The sequence below is a fragment of the Pinus tabuliformis genome, chromosome 2_1 (genome assembly GCF_031772625.1).
Source record: "Pinus tabuliformis cultivar Carrire ecotype Pingquan chromosome 2_1, CPIR1, whole genome shotgun sequence".
Classification (NCBI taxonomy): Eukaryota; Viridiplantae; Streptophyta; class Pinopsida; order Pinales; family Pinaceae; genus Pinus; species Pinus tabuliformis.
In genome coordinates this window covers 649,524,738-649,543,080 of record NC_142299.1, presented here as the reverse complement: position 1 = coordinate 649,543,080, position 18,343 = coordinate 649,524,738, and the positions used below count along the sequence as shown (strand labels likewise).

The following is an 18,343-nucleotide window of genomic DNA, read 5'->3' as shown; positions in this document are numbered from 1 at the left end:
CTTGGCCTCCTAATGAGAATTGCAGATACATAATAAAGGCTGCCAAAGCTTTAGTAGCAAATGGAAGAACAAAACAAAGAAATGACAAGAGGACTCTCCCAAAAGCATGGATTTGTGATGAGAGATGAGATCTGGATTCAAAGGGAGCAAACAGATCAACAAGATGGAAGAATACCTCGATCTATGCCGAAAAGAAGTCAATGGTGACTTCCAAGACAAAGTATGATTGGATGGTGCAAAGCGAAGAATTACCTCAGTAAGAGGGAAAAAGACTATGAAGTCAATGGTGACTTCCAAGACAAAGTATGATTGGATGGTACAAAGCGAAGAATTACCTCAGTAAGACGGAAAAAGCCTATGAAGGGACATTTTGTCAGGTACACTTATGTTGATATTTATTTGTGATTTCTATTAAAAACTACATCAGATGGGATGTAGAGATCATCTTCCTCGATGAAAGAAGAAGTGTGCATAAGAACTACCTCAAGCTAGTGAGGTACATGAAGAAGTCTTATACATGTAAGCAAAAGGAAGGCTTTGTACAAACTCCTCTGAAATATATGGATCAAGGTTGATCCTATGTGATTTGTTCTCCGTCGAAAACAGAGGAGCTCATGTGTCAGAAAGAAGTTGCATTGAATAGAAGATTTGCTCTAGAGGTAGAATTCAAGGCTTCTCCAGAACCCCTTGATCAACTTTAGAAAGAGTTGGCCTCAAATGAAGGATCTTGACTAGATAGTTGATAGCACCAATGACAAAAGGCGCAAATCAGGAATACTATGGCAAGATTTGTTTCAGGAAGAATACCCAATTAGGATGATGAATCAAATAAAGGAAGCAGATCAGTTTATGGTTGAGCCAAAGAATATAGCTCAACATGTGTTGAAGTACCAACATGGTACAGTTGGTCATGGTACAATCAGTTATGGGTTGAAAGATGTCTCAAACAGAGAAGTACAGCTGCAAAAATTCAAATTGGGCAAGGAGTGTTGAAAACATAGAGAGTTTGTATATCGCTTCTAATTGGGCTCCGATCTCGTGGATAAGCAGGAAGCAGACATCTATTGCACTCAAAGGTCGAGTATGTTGCAGTGTCAAAGATGGGTTATGAAGTAGTAAGACTGCAACTTGCAGGATTGGTTGATCAGGTGCAGGTGACAACAGGATGAGAAGTCAGGGCACCTTGAGATCTAGTACCAATACATGTTGCAAGAAGAGAGTCGTAAGGCTCGAGTAAATCTCCATTGATGAGCAAACAACGGATATCTTGACGAAGTCGTTGCCCAGAGAGAAGATTGTGTACTTCAAAGACAACTTGGGGCTTTTGCAAATTACCCCTCATTGAGAAGGAGTGCTAATTTGATACCAGCATGGATGGACATTCTCTTGATGGGGAGAATGGTCCAAGAGGCCCAGAGTGCTCACCAAGTAGGGTAGAGTGAGTGCCTCTCGGTGAGGAGACCCGATTACTCACCATGAAGGGTTGAGTAAGGTCTGGACCCGATCACACACCAAGAAAGGGTGTAGCGAGGTCCTAGACCTGATCACGCACCAAGGAAGGGTGTAGTGAGGTCCTTCAGTTTCTGGACCCAATCACACACCAGGGAAGGGTGTAGTGAGGTCCTGGACCCAATCACACACCAGGGAAGGGTGTAGTGAGGTCCTTCAGCATCTAGACCCGATCACCAACTAGCAAGGGTTTAGTGAGGTCTTGGCCTAGAGTGCTCACCAGGAAGGGTTAGTGAGTGCTTACTAGTTGAGATCTCAACGTTTTGGCTTAGTGAGAGGCATTGAGATTTGAGGAATGATCACTCTGGAGGAGTGAGTTCTGATATGTTTATGCTAAAGCCTTAGGCTTGGTACCACCCTGGATATTGCCACTAACAGATGTTGATAGTAGAAGATATCAGTTGATGATGTCAGAGATGCTGACAAGTTTGATGATAATTTGTTATAACCTTTTCATAGACAAATGTTGTCAACATGAGAACATCGAGATAGTCATTATGAATACCTCCCTAGTTAAGAAGGATTGTTGATTTTTGTAACTTTGGTCAATCTTCATAGTGTATGTTTGATTCATTAATGAATTTTTAAAGCATATTTTAAATGCTAAGAGTCAAAAGAAAAATATTTTGTGTCAAGTCCCATTTGGACTTTCAAAAGAAAGAAATTTGAAACTTTGAAATTAAAGTTTTTGGCTCCAAAATAGTGAAGTCGGCCTCTTCCTAGTCAGGTCGGCCTTCTCAAATTAAAATTCGGCTCAGTTGAAAGACGCACCCATTCATCCACCAAAAGGTATATATATAAGAGGCATTCGACCTCTCTTATGCATCAATTCATATCTCTCATCTCAGGCAAGTAGCTCGTTGATCTGAGGCAGATAGATTGCAATTTCTAAGGCAGATAGCTCACATTTCTAAGGTAGAGAATTCACACTATGAGGTAGAAATAGTCAGAAATTTTAGGTAGCCAGCGAAGGGATCTCTTAGGCAGCAAATAGGGTATGTCTGAGGCAAAAAGGAGGAGCGAAGTTTGACACATAGAGGCTTCAATGTCTGATGAAAGAAGCTTATACAACTGAGGCATGATATCTTCCATAGCTGAGGCAAGATTTTGAGGATGAATTTCTTAGTGAAGAAGATAGACCAGAGCATGGCCCAGTTGACTTAACTAGGAGGATGGACTAGGTTTGACCTAGTTAATGACTTCGGTGTATCTATGTTGAATTGAAGAATTCTCTATTGAAAAAGGTTGTTAGGTTATTCCCAATGAGAGTTTTCCCAGGGTAAATTTCTTGTGTTCTTGTGTGGTTGTCTCTTTTTAAGTTTTTAATCCTACTATCTTAAATGTATATGGTTGATGTCTTCTACTTAATTATTGAATGATGGAATAATGAATAAGAATGTGAAAAAGATCAAAATCATCAAAAATAATTTCTAGTATAGAAGGCCATGTAAAAATCAACAACCCATTGGGATTATACAAACACATATAGCCAAGGGTGGGTTAGCTCAAGTGGTTTGACTCAGCATGACAAAGCCATAATGGCCAAGGAGGTCACGGGGTTGAATCCACCTCGGTCCCCTAGGGTTAGGGGTACATGTTGTTAACCACCAGCATTTCCCTCATATGCCAGTCATGCAATGTGAGAAAGAGTGTGTGTGTGTGTGTGTAGACACCACCAGAAATTCCTTTAGATGCCATTCATGGAATGTGAGAAAGTCTGTGTGTAGAGAGAGAGAAAGAGTAGGTTAGCTCAAGTGGTTTGACTTCCCATGCCAAAGTCACAATGGCCAAGGAAATCACAACATTGAATCCACCTAGGTCTCTTGAGGTTAGGTATACATGTGTCCCACCACCAGCATTTCCATGGATGTCATTCATGAAATGTGAGAAAGTGCCTAGAGAATTTACCCAGGGAAACTTTCCACGGATATATATATATACACCATGAACTAGAAAAATAGGAAACATAGATCTTCAAATATATTTCGCTCCAAATTGCCCTAACAAACTCAGAAATACAGACAACTGTCAAAAACACAAATTCTTATGGTTTAGAATGGGGGAGGGGCTATTTTATAGAAAAAATTTAGGGCTTTTGGGCCACAAGTGGATCTAGGAAAGATCCTATCAAATCCTTATCCTGATCCGCATCTGGATCTTTCATAGGCAGATCCGGCAACATAGCTTTATTTTAATGAATTAATGTGTACTGTGATAGTAATATTTTCATTATGAACTTCAATTGTTTGCAACCAACTGATTGCAAGTTGCTACATATCTACCTGATTTCAAGTGTCTTCAAACAGTGAAAAAAACAGAAAGGAAGTTAAGCAATAACATCACAGTCATTTCAGTTATCTACTATTTGAGGTTGAATTACCTTTTGCCTTGTTACTTTGTCAATAAAAGGAGATACTATCTTCCATGCTGCCCAAAATATGTATGGTCGATTAATAAGGTACACCTTCCCTAAGCGCTCTGGATAGAAGTCCTGTAACATTTTAGATACATTAATTTCAAACCAACAAATGTCTATAATCATGTACCATGTTCTCTTTGACTTTCTCAGTTATGGTACAAAAGCTACACACCATGGTAGAATAAACTTTATTCCAAGCAAGAAAAATATGTAGATTCATTAAACCACCGGAAAGAAAGAACAATTAGATTTTAAATGCCTCCTTAATAGAACATAATAGCCTTAGAAATACAACATAAGATGGAAACAGATCCTTCAGATTACATTTCAATGATAAATGACACTCTCTTGTTTCTACACATTCAAATGTAGTTAAGACTTTATTAGACTTGCACCCAAAAGAATCAAGTAAAGGATTTCAGGAAATGAGTCTTATTGTTGACAAAATATATTATATAATAAATAGTATGGACAAAATCTTCTTTTTGTCCTCAACTTATGGCTTGAAGTGTAAAGTGCATAACAACTCCATTGTGCATGTTGTTGTTATCATCAAATTTTGTCCTATAATGTCTATGATACGCAGGACGCAAACAGATGTTCTTAGGTGATTTACAAAATATCATGGCAACAGAACAACCAGGCATTAAGAATTTGTGTTGTTCCAATCAAAATTACAGTGATCTGCATGAAATTTAAAGCATCCTCAAAACAAAGATCCCCTCATACCTTTCACTAAGCTCCACCAAGTGTACAGGGCATAAAATTCAAGTGATGGACAGTAACATGGATACTACATTGATTAAACCATCATACCCTTTGCTAGCCTCCTATATTTGTGATCAAATCTTTGTGTCGTAAGCAAGGGTTTGTACTACAAGTACGTATGTCTAATTTCTTATGTATCTAGACGCATCAAAGAACAAGCAGACAACAAAGTGGAAAACAATATTAACTACCCTATGTCTTGAAAACTTTTTCGATACAAAGGAATCTAATACGTAGTTTATTTCATACTCATCCAAGTATTTTCCCAACAGGCACTAGCATATGACTATGATACAACACTCTATTTACTTCTAGCTACAATTTATATCTTGAGAAATTAAAAAAGGCCTCTCAATAGATAAATGGAAATTTTCTATTGAATCTCAACAATGACTCTTCTTAGTTTTCGTTAGGACTATGATCAAAACAAGTTAATAAAACAGTTTGTTGTGACAGGTTAGATTGAGTCACAGGAGATCATAATAGAAGGTTTTGTAATAAAAAGTAGATAATATTAGATTTGTGATAATGTATTGTATTAAGCACATGGTAATATGAACAGAGGTGGATATCATTAACTTTACTAGGTCTCCTAAAAGCCTATAAACAGGCCCACATTGAACTCATCGGGCATCAAATATGAAAATTGCAATATTTATATTCTGCAACAGTCTCTCCACATTGTTGTCTCTACCTTATGATCAGTGGTAATTCTAGACCATTCTCATTTAATATTGGGTACATTGGGTATTTGTCCTCTATGCAGCCCATATCACCCAACCACTGATCCTTGTTATTCATGTTGATATATTTATTATTTATAGCCATTAGCTCGACTTCAGCTCCTATATATCCAATTTCTTCATTACTTGCATTCATTCATGCACTTTCATTGTGCTCTTGCACCTATTCTTTTATCCTGCACGATTTAATAACCAGAAATCAGGGTTAGTGTTAAGACATTGTCATTTAGATGATCTGTGTAACTAGCAGTTTCCACTTGTATATGAAATATGTAAAGGAATCTCCAGATTGCATTCTTGTGTTTTATCAAATAAAGGTCATATGTCTCTTCTTCTTCTGAAGTTCCGAAGAATTCTAAAGAAATTGTCCAGTGTCTAAGCCATCAAAATTATTCCCTTCTGGATTAACCTTCCAACAACTTCACCCACACCCAAATTGAGCTTCTAAACTGGGAGTTATGGCTATATACAATCCTTTCTCCTCATCGACATTGTGTTAAACACTAAACATACAAGCTGCATTTTCCAAAATTTTCATGTGCTAACTCAAAAATTCAATTATTGTCCTTGTATCTTTCATGGAGATATCATAGTCAAATCTTTCAGTCCTTGGATGTTGATTGCCTTCTCCATAGTTTCATTTTTCATGATCTCTTCCTTTCTTTCTTCGCATATTTTCTTCCAAGAACTTCCAATCAGAGTTCCTCTAATTTTGTCAACCACCTTATATTTCATATGAGGACATATTATGTTGATTTCATCTAGTCAATGCCTTCCTAAATCATTTCAAAGGGGGAGATCCTTTCTTCTGATCATGCTCTCGAAGTAGAGCATTCATTCATAATATCTGCAACCATATGACATGACTTAATATATATGCATACATACCTCATTTCTTCCTTTAGGTCATCTAGACTTCCTTCAGCAGCTTCCTTGATTAGAAGAACTTCAATCCCTTGACCTGCTTCACTTCTTTCGACATCATACCATCATCCCATGAATTCCTACAAGTAGGAATTATCGATGAAACACTTGCTTCCTTTTAATCGGTGAATCTTCTAATGAAGACTCCAACAAAGGATTTTGAGTATCCTTATCCAGCAATTGTTTCCTTTTGAATGATGTATGATGAGCTTTGTACTAGATGACATTTTCTTCTTTCATAAGTACCATTTATGCTTCTAAAGAGGTTTCCCATGAGTTACTTCCTTTTATAGGTGACTTCTATTTCAACTATCTTTCATGCTCCTCTATGATGATGTCACAAGCTTTTTCTTTCAATGCTTCTATGATGCCATGGTGCATCCTATCATGCTCCTTTGTAAATTCCACCATGATAGTTATACAATAGAAGAACTTGAAAAATAGAACTTGAAAAGAACTGGGAGAGGAAGACTATCTCAATCATAGTAGAGATCTTTTATTTCCTCTTTCTTGGATTTCTTCTTTTCAGATTCCTCCACTTCTTCAGTGATATGGGCTTCTTCTCTTCCCCTTTTGTTATTGTCCTTCTTGAGTTTAGAACAATCTCTCTTGTAATGCCCATATTCTTGACATCCATAGCATTGAACCTAGCCATATTCTTCTTCTTTTTCTGAGGACCAAATTTTCCAAATTTTCCTTTTCTTTTTGTCATTGTAGCATATGTTTGATTTTGCTCACTTTATCCTACATCAATTTTTGCCTTCAGCCTAGTTTCTTCAATCTTGCATGGTGACCATAAATCCCTGAATGGAGTAGCTTCCTTCTTCCCATAAATGCTTGATGTAAAGTTACCCCATTCCTCTGGTAGTGCATTTAGTACTATGGTATTCATCTCTTTGTCAAACATTATTTCTCCCAGATCTTGAAGTTGATCCCTTATTTCAGATATCCTCATAAAGTATGAGGCTATTCCTTCTTATTTTGATATCCTTAGCTTGTAGAGTTCTTGTCTTAATGAGATTACTTCCTGCAATGCTTACGGAAAGCAACTCTACCAGTTTGTCATATATTTATTTTGAATTTTCTTAGATAAATAGGGAATGAGGGGATCCTTGATGGATTCTATGAGAATCCTTTAAGCCCTCACTTCCCTTTTCATATATCTTGCAAGTGTTTGAGCATCTTCTTTTGGAGGTTTGGTGATTGAGCCCTTAACATGTTCCATGACCTCATTTTTTTTGAGATTCAGATCTATTCTTTTTTTCCATGCAAGACAATTTGAATCCCCAACCAATTTGTTACTTTCCTTGCAAAACGACATTTTGACAGATTTAGATGTAGACATAAATATACTTACTTGTGAAGATGCTTCTTCAACTTGTTGCTTCCTTGAATTTGATGATGATATAGATAATAGAAAAATTCTCCTTGATGAAGATAGTTTTCTTCAAAAGTGATCCTTTTGCTCCAAAGAGAGGGAGATCACCTTAGAGCATTTGATTATGATGACAACGTCCTTGTTGATGATGATGACAACGTCCTTGATCTTGATTCTCTTGGATGAGTAGACTTCAAGCTACTTTGATTTGTAGATCTTTTCAGCTTGAGCAGAGGTAGGGTCTTTGTGGTCTCTTAGCTAATTATTCTCGCTTTGTAGTGATGAATAACTAGCTGAATTTTTTCACTCGCACACCTCCAAAGTTGGAATGATGAATTGATGATTGAGCCTTCAACCCGTCCTAATGCCCAAAGTCGTTGTATATTACCATACTAGGACTTATCTGAAGTGTCGTGAAATTTGATTAGGGTTTTATTGGAATTTTTTTCATTTATTAAAAATTTTCACAAGACAAGATTTTTAATTAAATTCCTGATAAAATTGTAAATAGGTGAGCCTAGAAGATGTTAGGGGCATATAAATACTTAAAAATCATGCTCTCCATCCCAACATTCTTCTAAGGTCCACTTTGAGGGTCAAAAATTGATTTCTATCCCCTCAAGGCCCAATTTTCTTATGTGAGTGGCAAAAAGTAGCATAAAAAATGAAAAAAAGAAAAGGTGGACATAATAAATATTTCACCAAGTGGGAATGACATGGAAATTCAAATTGAAGTCAAAGACCAAGTGAATGATGATTTGGAAGGCCACATTGGAGGTCAAGTTCCCAACCAACCTAGCCACGATTTAATAGCTAGTTATGGCCCCACGAGTTTGCCTACTCAGTAGGTCGTTTTCCTCTTGATTCCTCACAGATTTAGCAGCATGTTGGGAAGCATTTTTTGTGGGAGTTTGGTTGGAGTTTTTTGCGGGAGTTAACTCCCCTTATCTCAGCTCTTCTTTACACCTATTCACACTCCATTCCATACAACAGTACGTTGGCAATGTGCACTCCTACGTAGGCCCAATCTAAGATCCTATACACACCATCCTGTACACATGTCAATTGATGTGGCAGTCATGCACATATTTTGAGGTAGTTTGTCTCCCATTCACTTCAATCATCTATACACTTGGCTAGCAGTCAAACCAATGCAGGTCTGAAGGGGATTCACGCTACCAGCAAGGAGACTTGACAACCAATTTGTGACCACACCTACAGCTGTTCAAAGTCCACTTGGCCAAGCTTTATTACACATGGAGAATTCGACCCTCTTTGGGATTTTCACCACTATGCCACATGTTTAATTTACTTTCATTGGGATTTCCTCCCAATTGTGTATAAAGAGACCCATTAGACTTTATTATTTTCATGGTTGAGAAGCTCATGCTTGGGAAAACTCTATTGCATTCTACACTCTTTCCATTTCTCTAATAAAATCAAAGACTTGGGAGGTCAAAAGGTGCTCTTTCTTGTTAGTTCTTGTAGCATCAGACAGGTATTCTAGTCTCAATTTGTGTCTAAGAGACTAAGGAACAAGAGATTTCCAAAACCCAGAAAAGGTTCGGGAGAAAACACCAAGAGACCACTTAATTAAATTAATTGATCAATAATTAAAAAATTCCTAAGTCTAACTTAGGGAAATCAATTAATTAATGGGAATTAATTGAGGATGATCAAGAATGCTCTAGAGACTCACATGGATCGAGTCTACGATGATCTTAGTCATTGATGAGGATCTAATCATGGTCATTGAAGCTTCAACGAGAGATTATAAGAGAAGATTGATGGGATGAAGAGGGACATAGTTGTGGAGAGCGAGTTTCCTTGGTAGGTCGAGCTATCCAGTTGCAGCTTCAACAAGGAAGAGAGTTTGAGGCAAAAGGAGAGCAACAAAGAGAGGAAGCAGCAGAAAGAAATTCTGGAATTTCCCAATGGTTTTCTATTGTTGAAGAGACAAGAAAAGGGAGGTCGAGTTTTTCCGAAAAGAAGTCTTCCAGGAAGTGCGAGTTAGCCAGTCCAATTGAGTAAATTGTCGGGAGGAATTTGTTTCAATTTCCAGAGATTGGGAAAGTCTTCAGAAAGGCAAATTGAATTTTTCTAGTGGCAAGAGGAGGCCAAGCTGCCCAATTGGAGGCAGTTTCAGAGACCGTCCAGACTTGCGCAGGCAAGCAGAGCGAGCACCCGGAAGGCAGTGCAAGCAGGCCAAAGAGAGGCTGAGCTACTTTGCAGAAGGGAGAAGTTTTCTCCAAAATATTTGGTCAATTTATTTGTCAAAGGATTCCCTGTAAGGCATCCAGATTATTTTACTCAAATTTTACCGCTCCATAATAATAAAATAAACCCTCATCTGCTACACTGATTTTCCCTTTGGGGTTTTTCCGAGGACACTAGTCCAAAATAACTGTGTTAATTGTGTGCATGAATTTCTCAGTTTCTAGTTTATTTTCCGCAACATATTTATTTTTATTGTGAAGATTGCAGTAGTGAGTTGTTCGTTATTTGTCGTTAATTTAATTAACTGAAGACAAATAAATTGCATCAGTTAGGAGAATAGTTCCCAGTTATTGGAATCATGGATTTTTCACATGGTATCAGAGCGTGTTGATCAGATACGAAGCTTAGAAGCAAGAGAAGCATATTCGTGTAGTTTCATAGGGAGATCTGAGCACAATCTCTCCAGATCTGCACAGGCAAGCTAGTGGAGCGAATTGCAGAGGTAGAGGGTTTGATTTCTAGATCCAATAGCAAATCTATTAGGTATGGGCACAAAGATTTGCAACAATTGCAGATCTGTGTAGGGCAGGAAGAGAAAAACACACAGTGAGATCATTTTTAGAACTCTCAGAGGGTTTCCAGATTTCCAGTGTAGTAAAGAAAATCGTGATTTCCAGCATAAAAGGGTCGTATAGACTAGCCAGTCCAGCGAATGTGAGATACCTAGTGATATTGCAGGCAATGTGAATTCCGGGAAGTGTTCTGGAGGCTAGTGCAGGATCTCTATAGCGAGTGTAGGAAGAGATTTGTGCATTCCAGTAGGAGTGTGAATAGTAGAAGAGGCCAAATTGATTTGTCGGAAAGAGAAAGGTTATTGACCTCTAGCTTATTTGAGTTTTGCAGAGATGGCCACAGCAAGTTTCAAGAATCAAGAAAGACTAGATAGATCCTCTAACTTTGGCGTATGGAAGGCTAGAATGTCGTTCTTGTTAGATGAGTATGGTTTGAAGGAGTATGTGGAGAACACTATCGCCATACTAGCAGATCCTCAACAACAACCAAAGTACAAGAAAGAGATGGCCAAGGATAAGAGGATGATCCAAGATGGAGTTCGGGATCATATCATTCTGCATGTTGCTACATTAAACACAGCAAAGGAAATGTGGGATGTCGTAGTCAAGGTGCAAGAGAATCCATCGAAGAATTGGAAGATGATTCTCAAGGAGAAGTTGAGGACCACTAGAATGTAGAAGAAATAAGGCATTACGCCCTACCTTACCAAGATTCAAAATGTCAGAGATGAACTTGCGGCGGTTGAAGAAAAACCATTAGATAGCGAGCTAGTCATAACAGCTCTCAATGGTTTCACCAAGGAGTGGCATACTTTCATCCAAGTTATTTTTGGGTGAGATATGCAACCTGGATGGGGTCGTCTGTGGAGTGATTTCACTCTGGAGGAGATGAGACTCATCCTTGCGAATGGTTCTACCAATAACAACAGTAAGGAACTGAAGAAGGAGGAGGAGGAGGAGGAGAATGTGACCCTTGCCGGCAAGGGAAAGGTGAAGGAAGGTCCCAATCAGCGACAAGGCTCAGGAGGAGGCGAGAGGAAGAAGAAAAATATGTCGAAAATCAAGTACTTCAGGTGTGGTGAGTATGGCCACTATATCACCTAATGTCCTCAAATGAAGGAGGACAAGAAGGAGAAGCAAGAGCAAACAGCAGCTTCGACAGATATTGATGAGCTAATCATCAGATTGGAGGAGTTTGCACTAATAGCAGACATATCTCCAGGTGGAGGAGGAGGTTGATACCTGAGCATGTCAAGTTGGGCAGGATCCAAATGCAGCAAGGAGATCAAGGAGATCAAGGTGATCAGTTCCAATTGTTGCAGTAGGATCATTATCATTGCTACAGGAGCCCACAGTGTTCAGTGGCAGGATTCAGTATTAGAAGAACTAGTTGCAGTCAGATGCTCGATACACAGTTGCAGTAACACAGTATCAACATGATGCAATCAGATAGACAGTAGCAGAGTTGGTTGCAGTGAGATGATCAAGAGACAGTTGCAGGACTAGTTGCAGTGAGACAGGCAATGTGAATTGCAAGTGTAGTTCTAGCCAAAAGATTCCCAACGCAGAGCTACGCAGTCAGCAAGACAGTGTGAGTTGTCAGGAGGGAGCAGAGATATTTCCCATAGGGAGATCGACTCAGAGGAAGTCTAGCTTCAAAGGGAGCAGCCCTATGGAAGCTAGCACTTCAGGATCTGAAGAGATCAATCTCATTATTGCAGTAGTTACAGCAATAGTGCAGAGGTAGCAACAAAGCAGTAGCAGTGGCCATATGAGTAGATTACAATTAGCACAGTAGCGTGATGGGCAACATTCTCTTCACAATGATTTTTAGTGACAGGAAGAATGGTAAGCTTGGAGAAGTGAAGGAAGTTAGTCAAACATTAGCAGCGCAGGATAGTCCAGGTGTAGGAAAGTATAGTAGTGGAGAGAGAGAACACCTTCCTTGCTAAAAGGAGTGTTAGTTTTTGTAGCATCGAACAAGTGTTTTAGTCTCGATTTATGTCTAAGAGACTAAGGAACATGAAATCTCCAAAACCCAGAAAAGGTTTTGGGAGAAAACACCTAGAGACCACTCAATTAAATTAATTGATCGATAATTAAAAAATGACCAAGTCTAACTTAGGGAAATCTATTAATTAATGGGAATTAATTGAGGATGATCGAGAATGCTCTAGAGACTCACATGGATCGAGTCTAAGATGATCTCAGCCATTGATAAGGATCTAATCATGGTTGTTGAGGCTCCAGCTAGAGATTATAAGAGAAGATCGATGGGATGAGGAGGGACACTGATGTCGAGCGCAAGTTTCCTTGGCAGGTCGAGCTATCAAGTTGCAGCTTCAACAAGGAAAAGAGTTCAAGCCAGAAGGACAGTGAGAGAGAGAGGGAGCAGCAGAGAGAAATTTCGAAGGAATTTCCCAGTGGTTTTCCATTGTCGAAGAGACAAGATAAGGGAGGCCGAGGTTTTTTGCAAAGAAATCCTTCATGAAGTGGGAGTTAGGCAATCCAGTTGAGTGAATTGCCAGGAGGAATTGGTTTCAGTTGCCTGAGGTCAAGAAAATCTCCAGAAAGGCAAAGTGAAATTTTTCCAGTGGCTGGAGGAGGCTAGACGGCCTAGTTGGAGGCAGTTTCAGAGGTCGTCCAAACTTGCGCAAGCCAATAGGGCGAGTAGCCAAAAGGCATTGCGAGCAAGCCCAAAAGAGGCTGAGTTACTTTGCAGAAAGGATAATTTTTCCCCAAATTATTTGCCCAGATTATTTGTTGGAGGATTGCCAATAAGGCATCCAGATTAGTGTACTCAAATTTTACTGTTGCATAATAATAAAATAAACCCTCGTCTACTACATCGGTTTTTCCCTTCAGGATTTTTACAGGGACATTAGTCCAAAATAGTTGTGTTAATTGTGTATATGAATTTCTCAGCTTCCAATTTATTTTCTGCAACGTATTTATTTTTATTGTGAAGATTGCATTAGAGAGTTGTTCGTTATTTGTCGTTAATTTAATTAACTGAAGACAAATAAACTGCATCAGCTAGGAGAATAGTTTCCAGCTATTGCAATCATGGATTTTTCACATTTCTTGCCTGTTGATGGAGGTAACTTGATGTTTTGGTCTGTTTCATAGCTTGTATTCACTCAACCCACTTCCAAAGGGCTGCCATATTGTGATCTTTAGAGGAATTTTCAAGGGGGCTCCACTAGCCCCTATTGGATCTCCTTCCATCAATTTAAGTTCTAAACAAACTTTGGTTACTTGTTTGCATCTAAATTGAAGATCTAGAGCTTGTAGGCTCTTCTAAGGGGTTGTTGTGTTAATATCAGCCCCATTTTTCAAAGAAAATCAATAATTCCTTGTCTCTCCTTGGGCAAACAAATTTTCCTTTCCCTTTGCCTTGAAAATCAAAATCGATAAATTAACAAGGCTTAGGATCTAGAGTTACTCATGTTTGTTTTGGATTTTTCTATAAAGCTTGAGCTCTGCTAACTTGGTTCTTTGGCTGCCTTATTTCACAGGTTTGTAGGGCTGAATTGGAAGCATAGATAAGCCTTTCCTTGAACCCTCTTAGGACTGTCTTGTTAGGAGATATTTTGGGCGGCGAAAAGGCTCTCTCTAGGACTGATTTTTGGGCAGTGAGAGACTTTCTAGTGGGCAGATTTGACATCATTCTTTGGACTGATATTGTGTGATTGAGCTAGCAGATTTTAGACCTCTTGAGCAGAGTTGTAAAGGCTGTCCCTTGAGGCAAGCCTCACTGTCTTTTAAGGCAGACTTATGATGCATGTTTTGTAAGCATTTGGCATGTATATTTGAATATATCATTAACCGACACTTTGAAGGATTCATAGCCTTTTTATAATTAGACTTGGAGGAGGTATATTTTCCCTTTTGAGGGACATTTTGTAAACCTTTCCAAGGCACCTTCAACATCCCTCATCCAAAAAGTGGGACTTAACTCTAATAAAAATAACATTTTCTCTTGGGAGCTTGGGCACTGTTTCCCCTTGGCATCCCACCCTTCAACTTTTGGGGAAGGTATCTTGCTTGAATGGTTGGATGATTTGTTTTAGTTGCTTTCACTCTCATTCACTTTTCGTTTCATGCAACATGGCTCGTGGTCTCTCATTCACTTTTCGTTTCACTTGAATGAATCTTATGAACTAACTCCACTCTTTTTGTTTTGAGAATTTATAATTTTATTCTCCTTGCAATTAACTACTGTTGTTCACAGTTTTCTCTATTGCAATATTTCCCTTCTTGCTAGAAATTCCTCATAAGTTGCTCTTGTTCTTTCTTTTCAAGGCATCATCTATTTATGCAAGGCATTTGTATCACAAGTTTGGCAATTGCAATCCTTTCATTTCATTTGTACAATTAGATTAGCTTAGTCTTTTAGCTTTGCTAGTTCCATTAGATTTGAGTTCTTTTTCATTTAGAGAAATTAACCTCCAGCTTAATTGGTTGCATAGTTTAATAGGGCCCCTTATCACCCATCTCTTTTTCCGAGTTTGGAGACAATAGACACTCGACTTGCTAAATCAAGTTGGGGAAACCCGTGTTCGATCTACTTGCGAGTGGGCTAACTTATGAAATTAGGTGGGTACTCATTGAAGCTAAGCTTCCCCACACTGGATCTCCGTGCAGTTATCCTTATCTTTGCTAAGATCAAGGTTTGGAGGAAAAGTTTCACATTGGATTAGGTGCAATCTCTCTCCAATTTACATTAACTCAAGAGATAACCTAACTAATTCCTAAATTAACGAAGAGGCAATTCATCAAATTTGCATTGTGTACTTGATTGACATATCATTTGCTTTCGCTTTACAAGTTGTTTACAAATTGGCAAGTTCTTATTTCAAGCAACTTTCATTTCAAAGCTATCCTTTTCAAGTACTTTGCTTTCAATTCCTTTCATTTCCAAGTACTTTACTTTTCTTGCAAGCAACTATTTGGATTATTGGCAATGTTCCACCAAGGTTCCAGGACAAGGGGGCGAGGGAGCGAGGATACACGGGAGCGGCCTATGCAAAAGCTCCCCACCAATTTTTAGGAAACGTGGGGGGACGTCAGGGTCTTAAAAACTTATAAATATAAAATATAATTTATAAATTGAGTCCACTATGACAATTGGGTTTGAATTGAAAAGCTGCAAAGCATGATCATTGATATGAATATCATTATCTAATATCATATAAATTTAAAATTCTAATTTATAATCATACATCATACATTATGATTAAAGTTTAAACCATATTGATGTTCCACTTCCTACTATGAACATTGAATACTGAACAGTGAATATTGACATAAAATTATAAAAGTCAAGTCTAATACATCATACATCAAGAGTCAAAATTTTATAGAATTATAAAAGACTAAAGTCAAGTCTGATACATCAAGAGTCAAAATTTTATAGAGTCAGAATAACATAAGAACATCAACATATCAAAAGATAAACGAGCATAATTTTGCTCAAGCCTCAAGGTAATGCCCCGCTAGTCTCTGCATCCAGCTGCTGCATGAATAAATCAGGATCAACCATATCACCATCTGAAACACTAGCATTCTCAAACATGCTAGGTGGCACACCAACCAACCCCATCTGTGTCTCATCAAGTCTCTCCTCCATATCTACCTGTGCATCATCCTATGGATCAACATCCCATCATGTTGCTGGTCCCTTCAAATACTCAAATGTCTTCTTATGCTCAAGACGTAGGGCACTGTGCACAACAACTAATTTCTCCGCTCTTTTAGAGGTAAGCTTGTTCCTCTTGATAGAGTGGATGAAGCTATATGTGGACCAATTCCTCTCTGCTACAGAGGAACTAGGAATGTCTTGCGAATGGAGTGAGGGGCCATGGCGAATAATGAATTAAAGTGATAAAAAAATGAATTTAAACCCTAAAATATTTAAACTAATGTTAAATTTTAATTATAAACAAAAGTTTATTTAAAAAAATCGGGCCCCTCGACCCCCCACGTCCCCCTTCGACCCCCCACGTCCCCCTTTTAGGAAACGACTCCTCAGCACAAGGAAACAACCCCTTGGAACGTCCCCCTGCGTACCCTATTTTCTGGGAGCGTGGGGAAACAACCCCTTCTCATCCCCAAGTCCTCGGAGAGCAGGGGAGCTAGGAAACTAGACCCCTTGGGGGGGGCGCGTCCCCGTGGAACACTGATTATTGGCACTAGTCTCTTTATTGATCATACCTTTGCATTGCTCAAGCATTTTATTCATTTGTTTGGCACTCTTACATATGTTTTTTTGTCATGAATGATATATGATGCTTATGCACTTGTGAAATCATTTTTATCTTCTATCTTGAAGTTCATGTGATGGTCTATCTTGCTAAAGGTGAATTGTAAATTGGTTGAAATGATATTGACTCCTAGAACTTGTTTAGCACAATACTAATCAAGCCTTCGTTTTCTTCTTTAGGGACTAACCCCCTTGGCTTCGCTAGGAGTTAGCCTAGACAAAGGAGTTGGGAAATGGGTGACAGCCCCAACTTGCAACTTGCCCCCAAGGCCACACCAAGTGGAGTTAGAGACTTTCTCCACGATAATCCCAGGTGTGGATTTAGGCGGCAACAAGACTATCACACCCCTATCTAGTCTAAAATAGTTAAAAAAATCTATGGAGTTTGCTTGGAAAGATCCTCCCCCTAAGATGTTTGTTAAAATTGGCAACTAGGGACAAATTCCACTGTAGACAACTCATTTGATGGAGATGATGATTGCATTAAATTCCTCTTTTCGAGAGGACCAAAACTGATATAAAGATCATCTAATTTGGACAAGCAAAAGTGTGTATTTAAATTTACGCCCACGCATGTGCAAATTTTTCAGGTCGGCCACATCATCATGTAGGCTCATGAAGCCCAATGGACGTGTCACTTCACCCTCAACGATTTGTATAAATAGTAATACAAGTGACCTTTCACCTCATTTGGCATCATCATCACTCACACATTCTTCTCTCTCCTTCTCTCATTGGTTCATACATCTATTGGGCATTCTCTTTCTCTCACACGTGTGGCAAAGGAGGACGAATTTCATATAAAATTGCAGGGCCGAATTTCAGGACTGTTGCAGGGGTTCGACCAGCGTTGACCAGACACTTTGACTCATCATTTGGCTGCGATTATAGTGGGAAAATTTTGTTTTTGGCAGGCCATATAGATTGGCACAGAGATTGAGGTATTTTGAGCACTTTGACCACAGGGTTGACCACAGAGTTGACTGCAGGATTTGACCAAGTTTGACCACAGATTTTGTGACTATTTTGCGCTGACTTTGACCACTGTTGGAGGCCGAGTTTGACTGCCTTGGACCGAGCTTCAAAGGGGAATTTTTGCTACTGCATTAGCCATCTTTGATTTTTTGGTTCGGGCTCAATTTCAATGCAATTGACTGCAGATTTAACAGGGTTGTTTTGACGTTGAATTGGCAAATCAACTTTAACTTTTGTACTCACCCTCTCTGTTGAACATTTGATATAATAATCAGAAGAATTGATCAAAGGGTTTTCCCTACATTGGGGTTTTTCCTTGGCATTCGCCAAAATCTGGTGTCCCCTTGTCTTGGCTTGTCTTCTACATTTTATTTTATGTTCTATCTACAGTTACTGTCAATGTGATTTATGATTAATGTGATTGCTATTGGAAATCTAAATTGGAAAGTGTCATTGGGTTGCTAAAGGAACATTGAAGTAATTGTGCTAAGCATAGAACATACCATTGTTAACTAAAATTAACAATGTCTCCAATCACTGAGTTAACAGTGACAAAAAAATAATGCCCCTCTT

General features: G+C 38.8%; 1 protein-coding gene across 1 annotated transcript in view; it reads right to left on the bottom strand.

Annotated features, from left to right (window-relative positions):
- The window catches only part of LOC149202256 (uncharacterized), a 106,044-nt gene that overhangs the window by 21,304 nt on the left and 66,397 nt on the right, over positions 1–18,343 (bottom strand). The window contains exon 5 of the mRNA XM_089399924.1: positions 3,890–4,000. Within this exon, the coding sequence (XP_089256050.1) occupies positions 3,890–4,000 (111 nt within the window). The remainder of the gene's footprint in view (positions 1–3,889; positions 4,001–18,343) is intronic.